This window comes from Patella vulgata, chromosome 5 (genome assembly GCF_932274485.2).
Source record: "Patella vulgata chromosome 5, xgPatVulg1.2, whole genome shotgun sequence".
NCBI classification, from domain to species: domain Eukaryota; kingdom Metazoa; phylum Mollusca; class Gastropoda; family Patellidae; genus Patella; species Patella vulgata.
Window position 1 is genome coordinate 74325345 of NC_065883.2, and position 19665 is coordinate 74345009.

Here is a 19665-nt window from a genome sequence, read left to right on the forward strand (position 1 = left end):
TGTGTTGATCGTATTGAAATGTATCCGAACGTATCTCCACGTACCAGATCATGGACTCAATAGAGACAATCCTATCAGAACGTATCGCACGACAGTGGGAAGCTAGCATAATACCCACCCCCACCCTCCTTTGTTTACAAAAATCATGATATTTCTAAATTGTGATATTTTTCAAAGGAAGTTTGATTTTGATAATGGTCTACAGCCATAATGACTATAGAAGCAAGCAATCTGATAACATTTCTGAAACTCAATTTGAATAATCTTTCTGACTTGTGAATAATTTGTTTGTTAAGAGAAAATGTTTATTTGTAATGCATGTGGCAGTAAGTCCACATGTTCTTTTGTTTATTTGTATGTGGAATATTCTGTGAATAACTGTAGTCTAAATGAATACCATATTTACATATATACCATTAACAGTGTAGGCTATATATGCATCATCAGAATGTCAAGGTATTATTTCTGGACATATATAACACGTTTCACATTTACATGTTTTAGTTGTACCAGTATTTACAATCATAATCTTTTAGAGAGAGAGAGAGAGAGAGAGAGAGTTTCACATCCACTTGACACAAACTAGGTTATTTTGGGCGTGGGGGTCTTTAGCAGTGGGAGGAAACCGGAGGATCCGAAGAAAGCCTGCTAGGTTGGACAGGCGACCACACTCCTTGTCACGTACAACCGAGGAATTGAAACCACGCCAGTTGAATCAATGACCGACCTTATGATAAAACGCACACATGCTAACCATTCGGTCATCCACCCCAACGGGGACCCACGTCGAAAAATCCCTTAACTCTTTTGGCTAACACAAGGATCAAGGTTAGCTAGATAAGGTCTTACTCACTGAGCCACCATGGCTCTGGTCTAATAATACAATATCTTATCACAGAGAGAGAGAGAGAAAGGGAAATGGGGTTTAACGTCCACTCGACACAAACTAGGTCATTTCACGACTAACATATGGTTCAATTTTATTTCCATAATTCGCTTGCGCGTAGGGGTCTTTAGTAGTGGGAGGAAACCGGAGGACCCGGAGAAAACCCACGAAGTTGAACAGGCGACACTACTCCTTGTCACGTACAACCAGGGATTCGAAACCATGCCAGTTGACTCAATGACAGACTTTATGATACAGCACGCACGTCTAACCATTCGGCCATCCAACCCCCCTATCTTATCACAGAACTATACTGAAGTCATCAATATTTTCACGGTGAATAATTAAGAATAAAAAGTTACGAGAAATTTATATTTATACCCTGTCGGTCTGAATGACATATTACTTTTATTTCATTTTATAATAACAGAAGTAGTCACCTGTTGCATCCATCAGTGTCGATATTTTCATACAAAGGCAGAAAAAGGGACCTATTATTATGGCCTTTCATAATGTGCTTTATTAATATTACGGTAGTCATTTTAAAAAGAGCGTATACATGTAGCTCTTTTTTTTTTAAACTTTAAAGGGACAATAACACTCTTGCTGGCTTGACAGCTCCAGAAAATAAAAAATAGCCTTATTCTAAGTACTAGATGTGTTAGTGTCCTACCTGTTGTGTAAATTATCCATTAAATCCTATTTTACTTGTCCAAAGGGTTCAAAAATATTTTAAATCCAAGTCACATTTGAAAAGCTTTACGTCAGGCTTTTCAAATCATTTAGTTGAATTTTTCCAATTTTTTAAATTAGGTGTGTTAAGATGAAATTAGTATCATCAATTAATTAGAATGTTGTAAAATAGTACAATTTGTTGACCAGAATAAAGATTGGGACATATTATTCAGTTACAACAAGAGTGGTATTGAACCTTTAAAATAGAAGAAAATGGGTCTAACAGCACACATTACATGTAATGGGATATAAATGTCTATAAAGATGTATTACATTCAATTTTTAAAATTTATTGTAATTTCTAATAAATTATATACATGTACCTGTATGTTAGGTGACATGTGAACAATCTAAATTGAATGCCAGCTTAGTTTATTCTTCACATTTTGAGTGTAAAATTATGACAAAAGCCAAAATGGAAACATTTTTCAAGGATACCAGGCCCTGAGTTCACAAAGCATTCTCAGACTTAAGTAAAGAATTTACTCAAAATTGCTTGCCTTATCCCTTTATAAAACTTGTTGTTTTAATGTATCAAATACATCAATAAGAAACTATGCGTAAAGTTTTGTGTTTCTGGATCAAAGATATTTCTCATAAACAGTGATTGAAAGTTGTGTAAATTCTTAACTTAAGTCTGAGAATGCTTTGTGAACTCAGGGCCAGACCTTTAAAACTGAACCAGCATTATGTGTATATGGAAATACATGTAAAGATAAACCTGTGATTAAATGTAAATATACAGACTCTTGTTAAACATACATTATGCAAGAGCTAAATCTGCCTATTGCAGGTCTTTCTTTAGGCCTGAAATGTTATATAAACTATTAATTAGACGTTTATTAAAAGATCTTAATCAACTATCGATGTCATCACATGTGTCTTTAAACCTGAAACGTTATATAAACTAAAAATAAACACACTTGTATGGATATACTACTTCTATATTTCTATATGTCTTACAAGGATTATGTTATAATATATAAACTATTAATTAGACATTTATTAACATGATCAACTCTTGATGCCATCTTATGTGTCAGATTTTTACTGGATTTGAATCCGATCTGATGCTCAACGCTCATTGATGATTAAATCCAAAAATTATTAATTAGACATTTATTAACAAAACAGGACCATAATCAACTCTCAATGGCATCGCTAGCCTGTGAAGTTTATTTGATTAGGTTCCGATTTGCTGCTTGACTTCCATTCATGATTTAATCATGAAATGGATAATCGAGACTATGTTTTTTATCGTATCGACTTCAGTAATGATGATCAAAGCTAGGCTGAAAATTCAATCACTAAAATCTTGGTTCAGAGTGGATCAATTTGACTAAAATTCCCTTTACATTATCTAGTTTTTAACTATTATAGTAAGAACTGCCAGCTCTTTATCTATAATCTTCCATAATGTATCTTTATTATTACCATGGATCGGGTATATACGGGCCATGATATTACTATTAATATCACAAGGGATTAATTATGTAAGATTTAGATAAAGAGCTGACAGTTCTCGCTATAATAGTAATAGCTCAAAAATAATAAACTCTTAAGGGAAAACAGCTACTTATTTATTGCTCTATCCAGTTACTAAATGCCTCTTAAAGCTCACAAAATAGATAATGAAAAATTAATTTTTTGCAAATTTCATTTAAATTACTTTATAGATAAAGAAAAATTAATATTTTACAAATTTCATTCAAATTACTTTGTTTCAAGTGAAGGTACATGTATGAGTGTAGGAAGATGCAGCATCGATTGTTTATTTATTATTGTAGCAACAGAACTGGAGAAAAGTGATTTTCCACTTTATTATCAAATTTTAAAATCTCGTGGATGTTTTAAATCCATTTAAATCTCTGCCATCCGATGGTCTCGGGAGTTCATTATGGGCCTGTTTAAGGTTAATAAATGTCGAAATAATAATACATATAATATTTGAAGTCCTGTCAGGGGTCATACGAGTGGCCTTTGATCCTTTGACACCAGACATTTGATTAATTAACATATCAGCATTGATGTTCCTAGTTCGATACCCGAAGTTCAGTGCACTGTTTCATTGGCTAATCTCTCACATCAACCAGAACGCAGGTTATATAACAACTCTTCCAGATCCTAGTGTAGTAAAGACAAGTAAAACCAAATTTTGAACCATAAAAAACGAAAAGGAAATAGGATCTGTGTTACATGTACCTTTAAGTTGATTGAATAATAACCAAATTGTTAGCGTGTGCGTGTTGTATCTTCGAGTCCCCCAATGTACGTGACACGGAGTAGGGTCGTGGGTTTCCTCCCGGTCCCACTGCTTAATACCCCCACCCACAAGCAAATTATTGAAATAAAATTGAACCATATGTTGGTCCCAAAATGACCTAGTTTGTGTCAAGTGGACATTACACCCCATTTCTCTCTCTGTGTCTCTCTCTCTAATGACAAAATGAAAGAAGGTTTAAAACTTTACAGCATAATTTTTTTAGTGACAAATAGATACACATTTTCCTGTTTGACTTCATCACAAAAGATTGTGACTTCTTTCAAATGGTATTCTCGACAATTACCTGTTAAATCACATTATGATTCATGGTGTACAAAGGTTAATCTCATTCATCGCTGACAACCTCGATATTTTTAAACACATTTTATTGGGATATTTTTTATAGTTAGTTCAACAAAGAAATGTCGGGTATACACTATACAGAAACAACTGAAATGAAATAAATATTAACTTCCTATTTTTCTGCTCCAACTGGGTTAATGAGGATGGGTATACGCCATACAGTATGCTATGAGGGATATTTTGCCTGGGCAGCGGCACTATGGCCTGCTCATATCCAATTTCAACTGCCAATGAATCTTTTAAGTGCACGCCAGTGTGTACACGGGACCTCAGTTTTTTGTCCCTCCGTCATGCACCAGTGACAAGGGGAAACCAAGTTGGAAAATCCAGAATACAGAAACAAATCTACTTTAAAAGTTTTAGGAGATTCGATGGTTGTTTTTAGATAATCCTGTCTGTCTTGTAGACAAAAGAGCTGGTTTTGATCCTAGGCTTTAATTTGTGACAGGTAGTAGGATGATCTGTTAATCTCGTGGGTTATCTATGGGTCCACTGGAATTATTCCAACTCTAGAGAGAGAAAGAGAGAGAGAGAGAGAGAGAGGGATTGGGTATAAAGTCCACTTGACACAAACTAGGTCATTTCAGGATTAACATGGTTTAATTTTATTTCAAAAATCTGTTTGTGCGTAGGGGACTTTAGCAGTGGGAGGAACCGGAGGACCCGGAGAAAACCCACAAGGTTTGACAGATGACCCTTCTCTTTGTCATGTACATGTGCCACCAGGGAATCGAAACCACGCCAGTTGACTCAATGACAGACCTCTATAATACAACATGCACGCTCTAACCATTCGGCCATCCAACCCCCTCACATATATTGAAATAATTATGTATATATGTTAATCCTGAAATGGCCTAGTTTGTGTTGAGAGATCATTGAACCACATCTGTCTCTATTTAAACCTAAGAATGTTGTTTGTTTGTTTATTTACCAGAAGAAGACAATTGATATAATGAATACAGTAGCTCCTAGGATTATTAGGTTAAAAGTTTAGTTCAACTGTCAAGACTTGTGGCCTGTAGATCAGTGTAGATCAGTGTATAACAAACAAGGTTACCCAGTAACAGACTATGTATATAATATAATGACCTCCTGTATACAATGGACTTACTGTAGTCCTAGTGAACTACATGTATATACTGTTATAACACCTAGACAGCTAAGAATATCATTTACAAAAAAATCTCTTTTATTAATGTAGGTATTTGTAGTGCTGACCAAGAGGTCAGGGGTTCAATCCCAATGTTGACCATGAAAATTTCCCAGGATTTTTCCAGCTCGATTTTCTGGCAAGGACAGTGCCTAGTCTTTCAGATGTGATGAAATAAATGAGGCCCTGTATACTCTTTGGTGTGCACATTAAAGAACCCTTGACAGTTGAAATTCGAAATAAGAGTAGACTGTAGTGCCGCTGTCCAGGCAAAATTTCCCTCATAGCGTACTTCATTAGTCTAGTCTGTGCACAGAGTACATGTACATCTATAGAGTACATGTATCTAGGGACATAAAATTATTCGGCACTGTGACCTGAATGGTCTCCTGGGTATCTAAAACATGTGTACACTAGAAATTAATATTTTGGTCTCTTGACTGCTTCTCCATCATTAGTGAATTATGTGACAAGAAATAAGGTCACCTTTCCAATCTCGTGGGTTTTCTCAGGGTCCTCGGATTTCCTCCCAGAGCTCAAATCCCCTATGCACAAGAGAATTATTGACATAAAACAAAAGACCCTTCAGGCAAGAAAATTAATGAAATAAAATTGAACCATGTGTTAGTCCCACTAGTTTGTGTTGGGTGGATGTTAAACCCCATTTCTCTCTGTCGCTAACAACTAATGAATGGATATTAGTACTGATTGGGCTTAGTATCGTCTGGTCAGATTAGTATCGTTAGTAGTAATGATTTATTTGGTACTGATTTATACTAGAATAGTTTCTTTTTAAAACAAACAAGTTGGTTCATGTAGTCTCAATGATCCATCTCCCAAAATCTGGAATAAACCCTAGTAAGTCTAGTGTTGAATGCAAATTTGAGAAAACAAAGAAAAACTGTTTTGTTTCAGGATCAAGGTACTGAATATAAAACAAATTTTATTTTGGCTTTTTAGATGAAGATAATTAGAAGACTTTTTAGTGAATGAGAAAAACCTATAGGATATAGGTCTAATCTAACTGTCATTGAGTCAACTGGCATGGTTTGATTCCCCGGTTGTACATGACAAAGTGTAGGGTCGTGACAAGGAGTAGGGTCATCTGTCCAAACCCTGGGATCTCCAGTTTCCTCCCACTGCTAAAGAGTAAAGACCCCTACACGAAAACGAATTATTGAAATAAAATTGAACAATATTATAGTCCCGAAATGACCTAGTTTGTGTGAAGTGGATGTTAAACCCCATTTCTTTCTCTCTCTCTCACACATACATGTACCAGTCTATATATGGGTCTAACTCAATTTTCACCAATATTTGACTTGCTAGGTTTTTCCAGATTACAGGAGTCATGTACATTACACATCATTCCAAAAATATAACAATCTGTTTCCCATCGTTAATGTGAAAGCCTCCTATTAAATCTGTACACAATAACTGACCTTTATATTGTTCTAGGATAAAATTTGCAGAAGAAAAAAGCTAATAATGAGAGAGCTAATTAACTCACCTCAGTATGCCTGTTAATCGTGAAAGTAGCCAAGCGAATATTTATTGCTGATTAGTGTTCAGTTTGAAAATATCATGAATCTTTATTCTTTGTGAGGTTCTGATGTAAAACTGACATCAGGTAGTATAATAATTCCCTCTTTACAAAGTAGAATGAAATAGGGTTTAATATCCTACTATTCTGTACCTACATGTTAGTCTATAGCTACAAATGTCTTAGCCTTAAACTAACGCTACAATTGATACAGTCTAAGATTCCTTACGCAAGTACGATTAGGTTCAAACGAACAATTGTCAACACATATCATTACAGTTTGTATTGAAATAAGTAATTCTATCACAAATAGTGAAGACTGAACCACTGATATAGTTATTGAACAGTTTTTCTTTGTGATATTTATGCGTTCTACATTTTCTTTTAATGTAAGCTGCCATGACACCAGCCTGATGAAATCTCACCAAATTCGCGTAACAGTTGGGTTTCATCAAATCATATAATTATGTGGTATGACTTCACCTTTATTTCAATGGGAATTGGTTTATTATATGTTAAGCTATGTGCAGTACAGCATGAGGTCAGTTTATGTGTAAATTAAGGGAGCTATAGGCTAGTAAGGCGGAAGACATCAGTAGTGGAACCATTTCTAGTACATGTAAGTCTAATGAACACAGGCATACAGTGTGCTACATGTATGAGAGAAATTTTGCCCGGACTGCAGCGCTACGGCCTACTCTTAATCTTATATTACAAATGTATATCGAATTCCAAATTCCAAATTTATAGCAGTAAACATGCACATGTAATGTTACACCAAACACCTTCTAGAATAAAGGGTATTTTTACCCGGAAATTAAATGGGGTTTAAAGTCCTACTGTTTTACTCCGACTGGGCTAATGAAGACGGGCATACGCCATACTGTGTGCTATGAGGGAAATTTTGCCTGGCCGGTGGCACTATGGCCTACTCTTATATCGAATTCCAACTGCCAAGAGATCTTTTACGTTCACACAAATGTGTACACGGGACCTTGGTTTTTCGTACCATCCGAACGACTAGACAGTTGTCCTTGTCAAGACGTATTTTTACCCAAAAACTTATGACGATGAATAAACTATCTTTCATTTCCTGTTTTTGTACTGCTGTTGAGTGGGGATTTTTAAACACCTTCTCTCTTCGCTGGCACAATCGTTTGATCCAGCAGCTACACGAATCTACTGGCTTGTCCAGCCTGTGCTAATCTTTTAAGGGAGTGTTACCGTCCCCCCCTCGCATTTCCTACTCTCTAGAACAAATGGTACTACTTTACTATCAGGGTACTGAATTATTAGGGGGGTTGGATGGCCGAATGGTTAGCGCATGCTCGTTGTATCATAAGGTCTGTCTTGAGTCAACTGGCGTGGTTTTGATTCCCCGGGTGTAGAGTTGTCTGTCCAATCTCGTTTGTTTTTTCTGGGTCCTCCGGTTTCCTCCCACTGCTAAAGACTCCTACCCGCAAGCGAATCAATGAAATAAAATTAAACCATGTGTTAGTCCCGAAATGAACTGGTTTGTGTCGAGTGGACGTTAAACCCCATTTCTCTCCCTCTATTGAATTATTATCACAGTTACATCCTTAATTAAATTGATTTGTCTCAGGTTTGTTTTTTTATTTATTTAATGAATGTTTTTGTACCTAATTACACCTTGATTACATACATGTATAATAACTGATGTACAGGTACACATCATGTTTTTTATAATCAATAATAAAACCGTACTCTTTTATCAAAATCATAGTGCAGTAAGATGACTGACTCACTCTACAGCTGTGTCATTGTCAGTGTCGACACAAGGTACGAAAAACATAATCTAACATGTTGCTGTTGTAAGGTGAATTTTTGTGGTCACATACATACTATATGTACATAGAATATTATATAGGTACATGTATATATTGTACTAAAATTATATATGATTTCCTTCAACAAAAAAACATAATTGATATAGAGGAAATTGACATCCGAATCTGATTTATATTAAAGATTTCATTCATTCAATTAAAGGGCTTTCTCCTTTCTGTCACAATTGAGCTAAACGTGATCAGATAATATTATTTAGTTTAAAATGTTTTCATTAAATACATGTACATGTACACTGATTGTACGCGTAAAGCAAGTTAACAATACAATATATATTTTTTTAGATTATTTAGAAGAAAAAAAAACGTTGAAAATGAGCCGTTTACCAAGTCTGTATTTGGCCCCAATGAAATAAAGTTGTCATCCATTTTGTACACAAACAATCTAATCTACTTCGTGAAATTAGTATACTGTTGTGTAATGCGGTCCTACTCCGGTTCACATCTGTTATACACAAAAAAAAAATGTATCATACAGCCTGTCATTGAGTCAACTGGCGTGGTTTCGAATCCCCGGTTGTACGTGACAAGGAGTAGGGTCGCCTGTCCAATCTCGTGGGTTTTCTCCGGGTCCTCCGGTTTCCTCCCACTGCTAAAGACCCCTACGCGCAAGCGAATTATTGAAATAAAATTAAACCATATGTTAGTCCTGAAATGACCTAGTTTGTGTCGAGTGTACGTTAAACCCCATTTCTCTCTCTCTCTCTGTATGCGGAACCGCCGCTGTCCGGGCAAAATTTGCCTTATGGTACGGATGGTAGGAACAATGATGTCACTGTTTACATGTTGGCCTGTGCGTAAACGATCCTGCGGAAATGCAGGAGTCCGGTCTTCAATTCGGCACACAGAGAAGTATCTACTCTACTTCGGAAATAGATCTCTGCCCTAAATGACCGCCATATCCAAGAATTAGTATACTGTTTTGTAATGCGGTCCTACTCCTAAGACTAATTAAACCTTTTCAATTTTATTAAATGAAAGCAGACTTTTCGAAATATATTTAGTGTTTTTGACTAAAATCATCGATTTAAGACTTAAAATATTCTCAAGCAGAGCTACATGTAATTGTAGACAGAAAGCGTAAGTTTTCAATAATTCGCTTGCACATAGGAGTCTTTACCTGTGGAAGGATTCACGGGAGGACCTGGTGTTTAAACCTATGAGGTTGGACAGGCCACTCTACTCCTTGTCACGTACATGCAGGGAATTGAAACCACGCCACTTGACTCAGTGACAGACCTTGTGATTTCACGAGCACACGTAAAACCACTAGACAACCTTACCCCCACATGATATAGAAAAGAAATAAAATGGGGTTTAACATCCTACTCCGACTTGGCTAATGAGCTAAATTTTGCCTACTCTTATATCAAATTCCAACTGCCAGGGGATCTTTAAAGTGCACAGCAATGTGTACTAGGGACCTTGGTTTTTCGTACCATACAAACAACCATAACTTGTCCCTTGCCAGGCCCTCAGTCCTGCACCACTGACATGAAGGAACCGTGCGGAAATATCCCGATAACCAGCACAGGGATCGAACAAGGGAGCTCCAGGTTAGCGAGCCAACATTGTAGCCACTGTGGCTCCCACACTAATCAGCAGTGAATATTCGCTAGGCCGCTACAATCACTGATAAGGATGACATCGAAGCGAACTTAATGAACCAGAAATATTAACTTTTTCCCTCCGACAAATTAAATTCTAAAACATTTTTTTTTATGTATTAGAAAAATAAATAAAGACGTTTGAAGTATTTGTAGGTAAAAATTATTTTCTATGTGGTGTAAATGGGTATTAAAATACTATAAGGCGCCATTAAGCCAATGATTGACATCGCGTGATGTGACGTCAACGTGCTGATGACAGTCATCTTTAGCAGAGATATTAGAAGACTTTCGTAATCCTCTGTAAAACAGATTGCGTGGCTCCCACACATGATACAGAGCCTCTGTACATGGATACCATACATGCCTAACAGTAACACAAAATTGTACAAGGACAAAGGAACAAATATGCGATATATGTGAATTTCTTAAAATATTGCACACCCTAACCACACAAATATTAAAATCTTTTGTTCTTATCTCAATATTAGTCTCACAATGTGTTTACTGTTTGCCCAAGGTTAGTAAACATATACCGTATGTAGCCTACATACATGTAAGATGAACAAGACAGTATGTACTATGTATAATTCAATACAAGTTAAGATGTTGATATGAATACTGTACATTGAGTCAGTCAATATTTGTAATTTCAAGAACCGGTAAATGACAGTTCATCCAGGAATGTCGTGCTTGACATTAATACTACAGACAAATTTATGATATGAATACTGTACATTGAGTCAGTCAATATTTGTAATTTCAAGAACCGGTAAATGACAGTTCATCCAGGAATGTCGTGCTTGACATTAATACTACAGACAAATTTATCAAACTCATTAATAACATTATAATTCAATATATTGCTTAGGTTCATGATACCATGATTGTAGGGTCTGTCAATGTCAATATTTGTAATTTCAAGTAAATCACAGGTCAATGTCTGGCATATCGTGCTTGACATTTAATATTATAGAAAAATTTATCTGACAACTCAGACCAAGGACCACTCGAATCAAGAACACCAATAGAAGACCTCTCGGACCACGATAGTTGTGTTTGTTTTAATACATGATCCAAGCTGAAGACAACTCAGACAAAATTAAATTAAAATACTACAACTAATATATTGTTTTTTATCTTTATTATTTATTTCACCGGCAAGTAAATGTTCAGCAAATAAATAATTATGTCTTTATTACTTCAACAATTTATTAAAAAAAATTGTATCATGGTTCAAGTGTTTTTTAAAGAAAACAAATAAATACAACTATCAATTTATTTGTTGTTCTGAGTAGTCTTCTGTCTTGGTCCACATGGTAAATTAATGGTCCGAGTGGTCTTGTTCCGAGTTGTCTGCATACCCCTCTGCGATGTCAAGTTTGTCGATACCCAAGCCTATTATTTTTCAGTGCCACTCCTATAATTTCTATATATAATAAATAATAATAATAATAATGACACATGCTCAAAGCGCTTCAGTAATGACTCTACTGGTAACACTGTCGAAACAGGAAAGTCTTTAGTGTGGATTTAAATTGATTAAAAGTCTGTTGATTCTTGATCTGTTGTGGCAGTTCATTAATTAATCTATCTACTATCTAGGACCAGCTGAACTGAAGGCTATACCCATATGACTTTTAAGTTATATCTTGGAACAACTAGTGACTACTTGATTTGCACCTCAAATTTAATATATGCTGATTTTTTAATATACATGTATAGACCAAATCATGGACCTTACAATGACCTAAGGTACCCTACTGTTGTGGGGGTGTAAGACTAAGAGAAGTGATTCCAACATCTTACACGTATAGATTATCATTATACTATAGATTCAGCTGACGTCTGAATCGGAGCAGGGAGTCAGCAAAGACAGCCGGTTGTTATGTTAAACAAGCCTCATTTTTAATAAATGGGATTATGTATGTACGTTTTTGACATCAAATAACAAACAAAAAACACAATGACGATAGTCGGAAAATGATACCGTTTGATATGAGTCAGTGTATTTTGACAGTTGACATCTGGGAATCTGTCCGATTGATCGAGAGTACGAGACACATTTTTATTGCAAAAATCATAGCTATGAATAAAGAGAAAATATCCAATTATTCCAGCTCTGACATAAATAAAATTCATAGAATTAAATGGACCTACCTGGGGATGCAGCTTGGGGAGCTTTTTTCCACCTCCCAGGTTGCAAATAATTTCATGGGAACGGGTTTTACACCCGATCCCGTATTTTTTGACGGCCTATCCGCCATTTTCTTTAATCCTTTCAACGCATGCGTGTTATTGTTTTGATGCTCCCGGAAGTAAGCGTCGTAAACTTGTTGGCATTTATACATCTTCATTTATGGCGTTTAAAACACAAAATAAATTATTTTCACAGTTCTAAAAAAATCCAACAGAGTCGTATTCGGATCATAATATTACAATTAAAATTTATGATAAACTACAATACTCCATATATTTTTTCAAAGCACATATCTTCCAATAGCGCGCACATGTTTTGCGCTAGGCGCGTATTTCAACACAGCCATTCACTCGTCTGAAGGCTGAATGAAACTTCAGCCGACAACGCAGTGTTATATGGATCGTGAATGCCACTCCAGCCGCGGATAGTAAACAACCAGAGCGAGCGAATATTAAATGAACACGGATCGTATATCTATACATCTGTCATGTAATAATGATATTTTAGCTGTTTATTTATGATTCGTTGGAAAACCTATTAAAAATGTTGATTATTCGAGCTAATCAGTAAGCTATATTTTATAAGATTAGAAACCCTTGCGGCTGGTGATTTACCCGTATTAGAAAAGTAGAAATATTGGGGTAAAAAATTCACACGTATCTATCTTTATGAGCGAATGAAATCGAATATTAAAGACAAACCGTCATATTCCCAACCGGCCGTTAATTGCGCTAATTAAAGAACAAAAAGGAACTGTTAATTAGAATATTTATTGCTAGGCTACTGAATTAATAAGGGTGTGTGGGTGCGAATGGTTAACGTGTGCGCGTTGGACCAGGTTTGTCATTCAGTCAAGTGGCGTGGTTTCGATTCTCCGCTTGTACATGGCAACTCATGGGTTTTCGCCGGTTCTCTCGGTTTCCTTCCATTGCTAAAGACCGCGCAAGCGAATTATTGAAATAAAATTGAAGCATATATGTTAGTCCCGAAATGACCTATATATAGTTTGTGTCGAGTGGACGTTAAACCCAATTTCTCTCTCTCACTAAATTACACAGTTACGGAAGCGTAATTAAGGCCAAATAGTTAAGTCCCAATTAGGATATGGTAACTTAATTAGAATATATATTTTTATCGTAATTTTGCCCTATAGTTCCGTATATACAGTGCTTTTATCATTTAAACTGTTCTATTTTTGTTCCAAATGATGAGCTTTAGGAATACAATCCAAATTACGGTGACCCCATATTCTTATCTGGAGAGCATATGCAATAAATACTATCAGTGTAGACTGGAATAACCAGGCGCTAGAGATTGCCATTCGATTGAGACTTCTGGCGCATTTCGCCGAACATAACTGCTTTGAAATTAGAGTAAAAACGGAAACGACTGAATGTAAATCAGTTTATTTACATTCATATTACATTATTATATACGTTGCGACCCATTTGTGTCAATTTGTAGGTCCCAAATATTAGCGATTTAGCTCCTTTAAGTCCATAGTATTATACACAAAACGACAAAGTACAGTATGCGGACTTTGCCGGAATAAAGTTATAGCTTAAAATTCAGTCTAGTATTTACTCTTCGCATTATTGGGCCTTATCAGGTGTTTTGAAAAAGACCCACGTATAATAATATAATATCAGAATTTATGTAACGTACGATTACTAAACAACAAGTAGGCCTTCAAATGCGCTTTTAAGTATTTTCTCGTTGGTCTCATAAGACTAGTTTGAAAAGGATGGGTTTTCAATGTTGACAACAATGTTTCGACAGAGTCGGGTTCCGGGGATATATGGTGCATCAAACGCAAAATATATCTTTTACCGTGTTCGAGTTGTATTTGTCTTTTGAGGAAGAACGTGTCCCCGGCCTGGATTCATGGCTTTATGAGCATCTCCTTCATGTAGTTCGGCATTTGTTTTTTTAATCCCTTGTAAGTATTGAGAAATATTTTGATAGCAATCCGCTTTTTCACAGGGAGCCATTGTAGTTTTGACAGAATGGGTGTTATCCTCTCGTATCTGACCCCTATACGTAAGCTATAATTGACACCCGCCCCTGATAGCCCCCATTCCACCCTTTAGTCAGTCGACATAGTACTCTGAATTCGATAAGCGCCCAATAAGTAAACTAGCTTTGTTGATTTCCCAAAAGGAAATTAATAAGTTATCCGTTGTTAATGTACGGTGGCTGAATGTAGAAGCCCGACACGATCGCCCCACTTGCGCCAGGGTAAATTAGCCAATGATCAGTTCCTACATATGAATAAATAACCTTGGACCCGGGCTTCTAGATAAGAGGAAATGTCAATCTCTCTTAGAAATACTCTGTAATCTCGATATATACTAAGCAGCAAAAGAACCGTCAGGTTGGTATGTTACTCGGAATAGAGGCATTGCATAAAACTTGTCAAATATTTTTATTGTATATTTGTGACCACATCTCCATCTTTACCGGAGCAATAAGATTCCTTCCCAAACACAGAATTGAACCCAGGAAATGTTCTCAAAAACGCAACCTGACTTCCGAGATGATAATGTGTTCTCCATGATCTTCATGTAACTCATACTGCACGTGCTGTTCACCGGGTCAACCGGGACCAGTCCTATAAAATGCACCCCCATACCTGGTTGAATCATTCACACTACAACGTCAGCAGCATGCCACAACTCACGACAGCTCAGAGGAACCAGGCGCTTGGAAGACTCGACGCTGGCCACACTGCCCGAGCCGTTCCAAGTCAATGTTAGGACCATCCACAGGCTTCAACAACGCTTTCGGGTCACCAACACCACGAATGATCGCCCCCGAACTGGTAAACCAAGGGTTACCACAAGGCGACAAGATTGCCATGTTGTGTGACAGCACGTGCAAAATCCCTTCACACAGGCATCTGAGACAGCAAACGCTCGACTTAGTATCTCAACTTTTCAAGCGCTCAACTAATATCTCGAGCGCTCTACTTAGTATCCCGAACGTTCGAGATAATTTTTTTTTGCATGTCCTTATGTGCCTGTCCCCTTTACTCTAACAAACAAATACGATCATATGGACCATGAACTGACCCTGGTCCATGTTGTTGGATGAAATTCGAAACTCTAATTCACCAAATCGATGTCGAATTGTTCACTGAAGACTGAAGAAGCATGTCAGTTTTCATGTCAATCGGACTTCAATTGACGACGCTAAAGGCTTTTTCGAAGAGCGTCTCCCCAAAAATAAGAACAAAAAAGAGAACCATTTGCAATATACGTGTAATATATCTGCCGTGATACACAAATAAAACGAAACGGAGTTTAACACCCTACTTGTAAAGGCTAATGACGATATAGACATTTTATATCATTAGAAATGCCTATATAGGATAACCATATAAAGTGAAATGAAATAGGGTTTAACGTAGGGTTGAGCGATACACCGCTTTTTCGGATCGTGATAAAATCATCGGCGATTTTATTCTATCGAAAAACCGGTATATCGTGATGACCAAAATTATCGCGATATGATCATTATCATGTCCCAATATTGGTGATAATATATCTATATCAACACCTATGACATTCTGTTGATAGAATGAAAGTCATCAGTAAAATATGGTGGCTGAAAGCGTCCATTTAGATCGGCGTGTTTCTAGATACAACGTGAGAGTCGCCGTTAAGCCAGCAGGACGAAAAAGGCGCCGATCGGCGACTTTTTCGTCGTACTAGCTTAACGGCGACCCGCGACTTTCACAACACGAGACTCGCCGTTAAGCCACGCGACGAAAAAGTCGCCGAAAAAATCATAGTAAAAAATAGCATTATTAAGTACCAGCGGTCTATGGTATATCTCCATCTCTACCGACGTTAGCAACAAAACATTTGACGTCAAGCAACGATTTTCAGCCCAAGTATTCAAAATTTGACTACTGACACACACATATAAATTATCCCGATAATATCGTTTATCATGATATTTGATAAATTATTATCACAAAATTTATTTCGTTATCACCCAACCCTGGTTTAACTGCACCGACAGGGCTAATAAAGACGGGATACCTCATATCGTATGCTATGAGGGAAATTTTGTCCGGACAATGGCGCTACAGCCTACTCTTATATCGAATTCCAACTATCAAGGGATCTTTTACGAGCACGCCAATGTGTACACGCGACCTCAAATTTTTCGTCCCATCTGAACGACTAGACAGCTGTCCTTGTCAACTGTCCTTCCTTAAAATGGGCCATGCCCTGGCTCCCTCGGGGTTTTTCAGTATGCTTTCTCCCTGTCAGTGTTGGCGGACTGAGGGCTTGACAAAAAAAAGGCGTCTAGTTTTTCGTTTTAATACACCACTTCATTTTTTAGATTAATAATTTATCATTATATCCGGTCATTTTGTTTATATATTCTTTTTGTAAAACTGTACTAATACATGTGGTAATAAAGATTGCAAACCTTGAGAAAGAGAGAAATGGGGTTTAACGTCCACTCGACACAAACTAGGTCATTTCGGGACTAACATATGGTTTAATTTTATTCGCTTGCGCATAGGGGTCTTTAGCAGTGGGAGGATACCGGAGGACCCGGAGAAAACCCACGAGGTTGGACACGCGACCCTACTCCTTGTCACGTACAACCGGGGATTCGAAACCACGCCAGTCGACTCAATGACAGACTTTATGATACAGCGCGCGCACGCGAACCATTCAGCCATCCAACCCCCCTAAAGTATAAGGATTACTCTCAACCGAGGTCCCGTGTACAGTTTGGCGTGCACGTAAAAATCTCTCTACTGTTCTGCTTCGACTGGGCTTATGAAGATGGGCATACGCTATACAGTGTGCTATGAGGGAAATTTTGCCCAGACAATGACACTACGGCCTACTCTTAGGGTTCTTTTACATGCATACCAAACGACATCGGCTTTTCGTCCAATCCAAACAACTATACGCGGTCCCTTGCCAGGCCCTCTGTCCTGCCCCAATGCAAGGATCGAACACCCGACCTCTAGGCCACCGTGACTCCCCGTTATGGTGTACAAATGTAAAAATGCATCTCGAAGGTGCACGTTTTATGTTACTTGTGCCAAGCTTTCGAAGTCGATATGCGCACGTTTGGGTTATTTCGTCATTCGCTTTTCTCTGAAAATAAGACACGGGAACGTTGTCTCCCTTTATATATAATATATACATAGCTCTTTGGTTTGTTAGAAATGAAATGAAACGAAATAGGGCTTAAAGTCCTACTTTTCTGCACCAATTTTGTGCGTCAATTTTGTCCGGACATCGGGCTCTATGACCTACTCTTATTTCAAGGGTTCTTTTATGTGCCCACGAACGTGGTACACCTGACCTTGTTTTTGTGTTTCCAGGCCCGTAACTAAGAGGGTGGGGGAAATTCGACCATAAAAACAATAGATATACATTGTCCGTCAATTACAGCACCCTCCGAGAACACTTCCCGCCCCCCTCGTTGCTCTGAGCTATATTACGGCCCTGTGTGTCTCATACTAACGTCTACGTGCTTTTCATTGCCAGGTACCCCGTCCTCCACTACTGACAAGGGGGGACACCGGGATCAAGTTACTTTGATTCTTACTCGTTTGTTAGAAATATTTTAATTTAGGATGTGTTCAAACGTTATAGAATAGAAAAATGAAGTTTCCTGATTCACCCGATAATAGGCGGATCGGGTGCCTGATTTGTCACGGGTATAGCGCACTTTCTTTACAGAGCGGCAACTCAAACATGATGCTCTTTCTCCAGAAACTGGACTTCTCCATTCTTGATGGGGTTTTTTGTATTTAAAATCTTGCTGGATTTCGTGCACGGCGCTGTTATAACCATCTTTTCCGTACAATTAAACATCATCGATGAAGTGTGTTTCTTGTGGTCGTTTACGTATAATAACATCATTGTCGATTCATTGGGGTGGCTCGACTTTATTCTGCACCAACGGGGCTAACGAAGCCGGGAATACACTATAACATGTTTCTGTATTTAATGTTTAGTTTCAAATCAATGTTGGAAAACTGATGAAATCCGTTAAGAATCATAGAAAACCATTGGGTTTTTACTGTTGTATAGTTTTAACTATTCATGACAAAACACAACACAAGGGATGTAACTGTATACTTCTCTATTATTATTAAAATAACGACGTTTCGTAACACATACAGGTCACGTTTTCAAGTTAATGATACTGATTACCTGTTATAATCCTACTAAGGGTCAGTTAGTTTCATTATTACTGTTCGTATTATGTATTGTTAGTTGAGGTACTGCTAATTATGTTAATGGTTTCTTTTGGTTTTTGTAATTAAGCTGGTGTAAGGTTTAATATGTATAAATAGGCTGACTAGATGGATATTTATCATTAACTTGAAAACGTGACCTATATGTTTAACGAAACGTGGTTATTATATAATAGAGAAGTAGTTATATCCATATATACCGTGTGTTGTGTTGTGTTATGAATAGTTAACGGTGTTTCTAGATGTCATTTAAAGATTTGTTAGTTTAAATGGTCTGTCTAGATTAGGTAATGGGTGTTGGGTTTATAACTGTTTCGTTTCGGGGACATCTCACTGTGCCCCCTGCTATTGTTCTCATTGGGGGATTAATCAAGCAATTTAGTCTGTAAATTACTTCACACCTTTTGAGAAACTAAACAGTTCTAAACCCAACATTCATTTATGTAATTTAGACAGACCATTTTAAACTACGGAGCCTGCTTCGGTCCCCAAATTAGTTATAAAAGAATAATTTATGATTTTGTTTATTATGTTGTAGGGCTATATGTTTGTGACAAATAAATAACCAGAATATTCCCCATTTTCACTGTTGATACAAGTGCCCCAGTGACATTTTTAGCCAGGGACCCCCCCCCATGCCAACTTAATCCGGTCACGGGCTCACTAACCATGAGAACCGGGGATCGATCGCGATATTGGCCAACATCGAAAGTTCCCCTGAATTTTCCAACATGGTCTCCTCGTTGTCAGTGGTATGTAGGACACTGGGTCTGGCAAGGAACAGCGCCTAGTCGTTCGGATGGGACGAA

At 37.4% G+C, this 19665-nt stretch overlaps 1 protein-coding gene across 1 annotated transcript in view; it reads right to left on the bottom strand.

Moving 5' to 3' along the window:
• LOC126821333 (phosphofurin acidic cluster sorting protein 2) overlaps positions 1 to 12952 on the bottom strand; it is a 118415-nt gene extending 105463 nt beyond the window's left edge. The window contains exon 1 of the mRNA XM_050549740.2: positions 12576 to 12952. Within this exon, the coding sequence (XP_050405697.1) occupies positions 12576 to 12772 (197 nt within the window). The 5' untranslated portion in view covers positions 12773 to 12952. The remainder of the gene's footprint in view (positions 1 to 12575) is intronic.
• Between the last annotated feature and the right edge of the window lie 6713 nt (positions 12953 to 19665).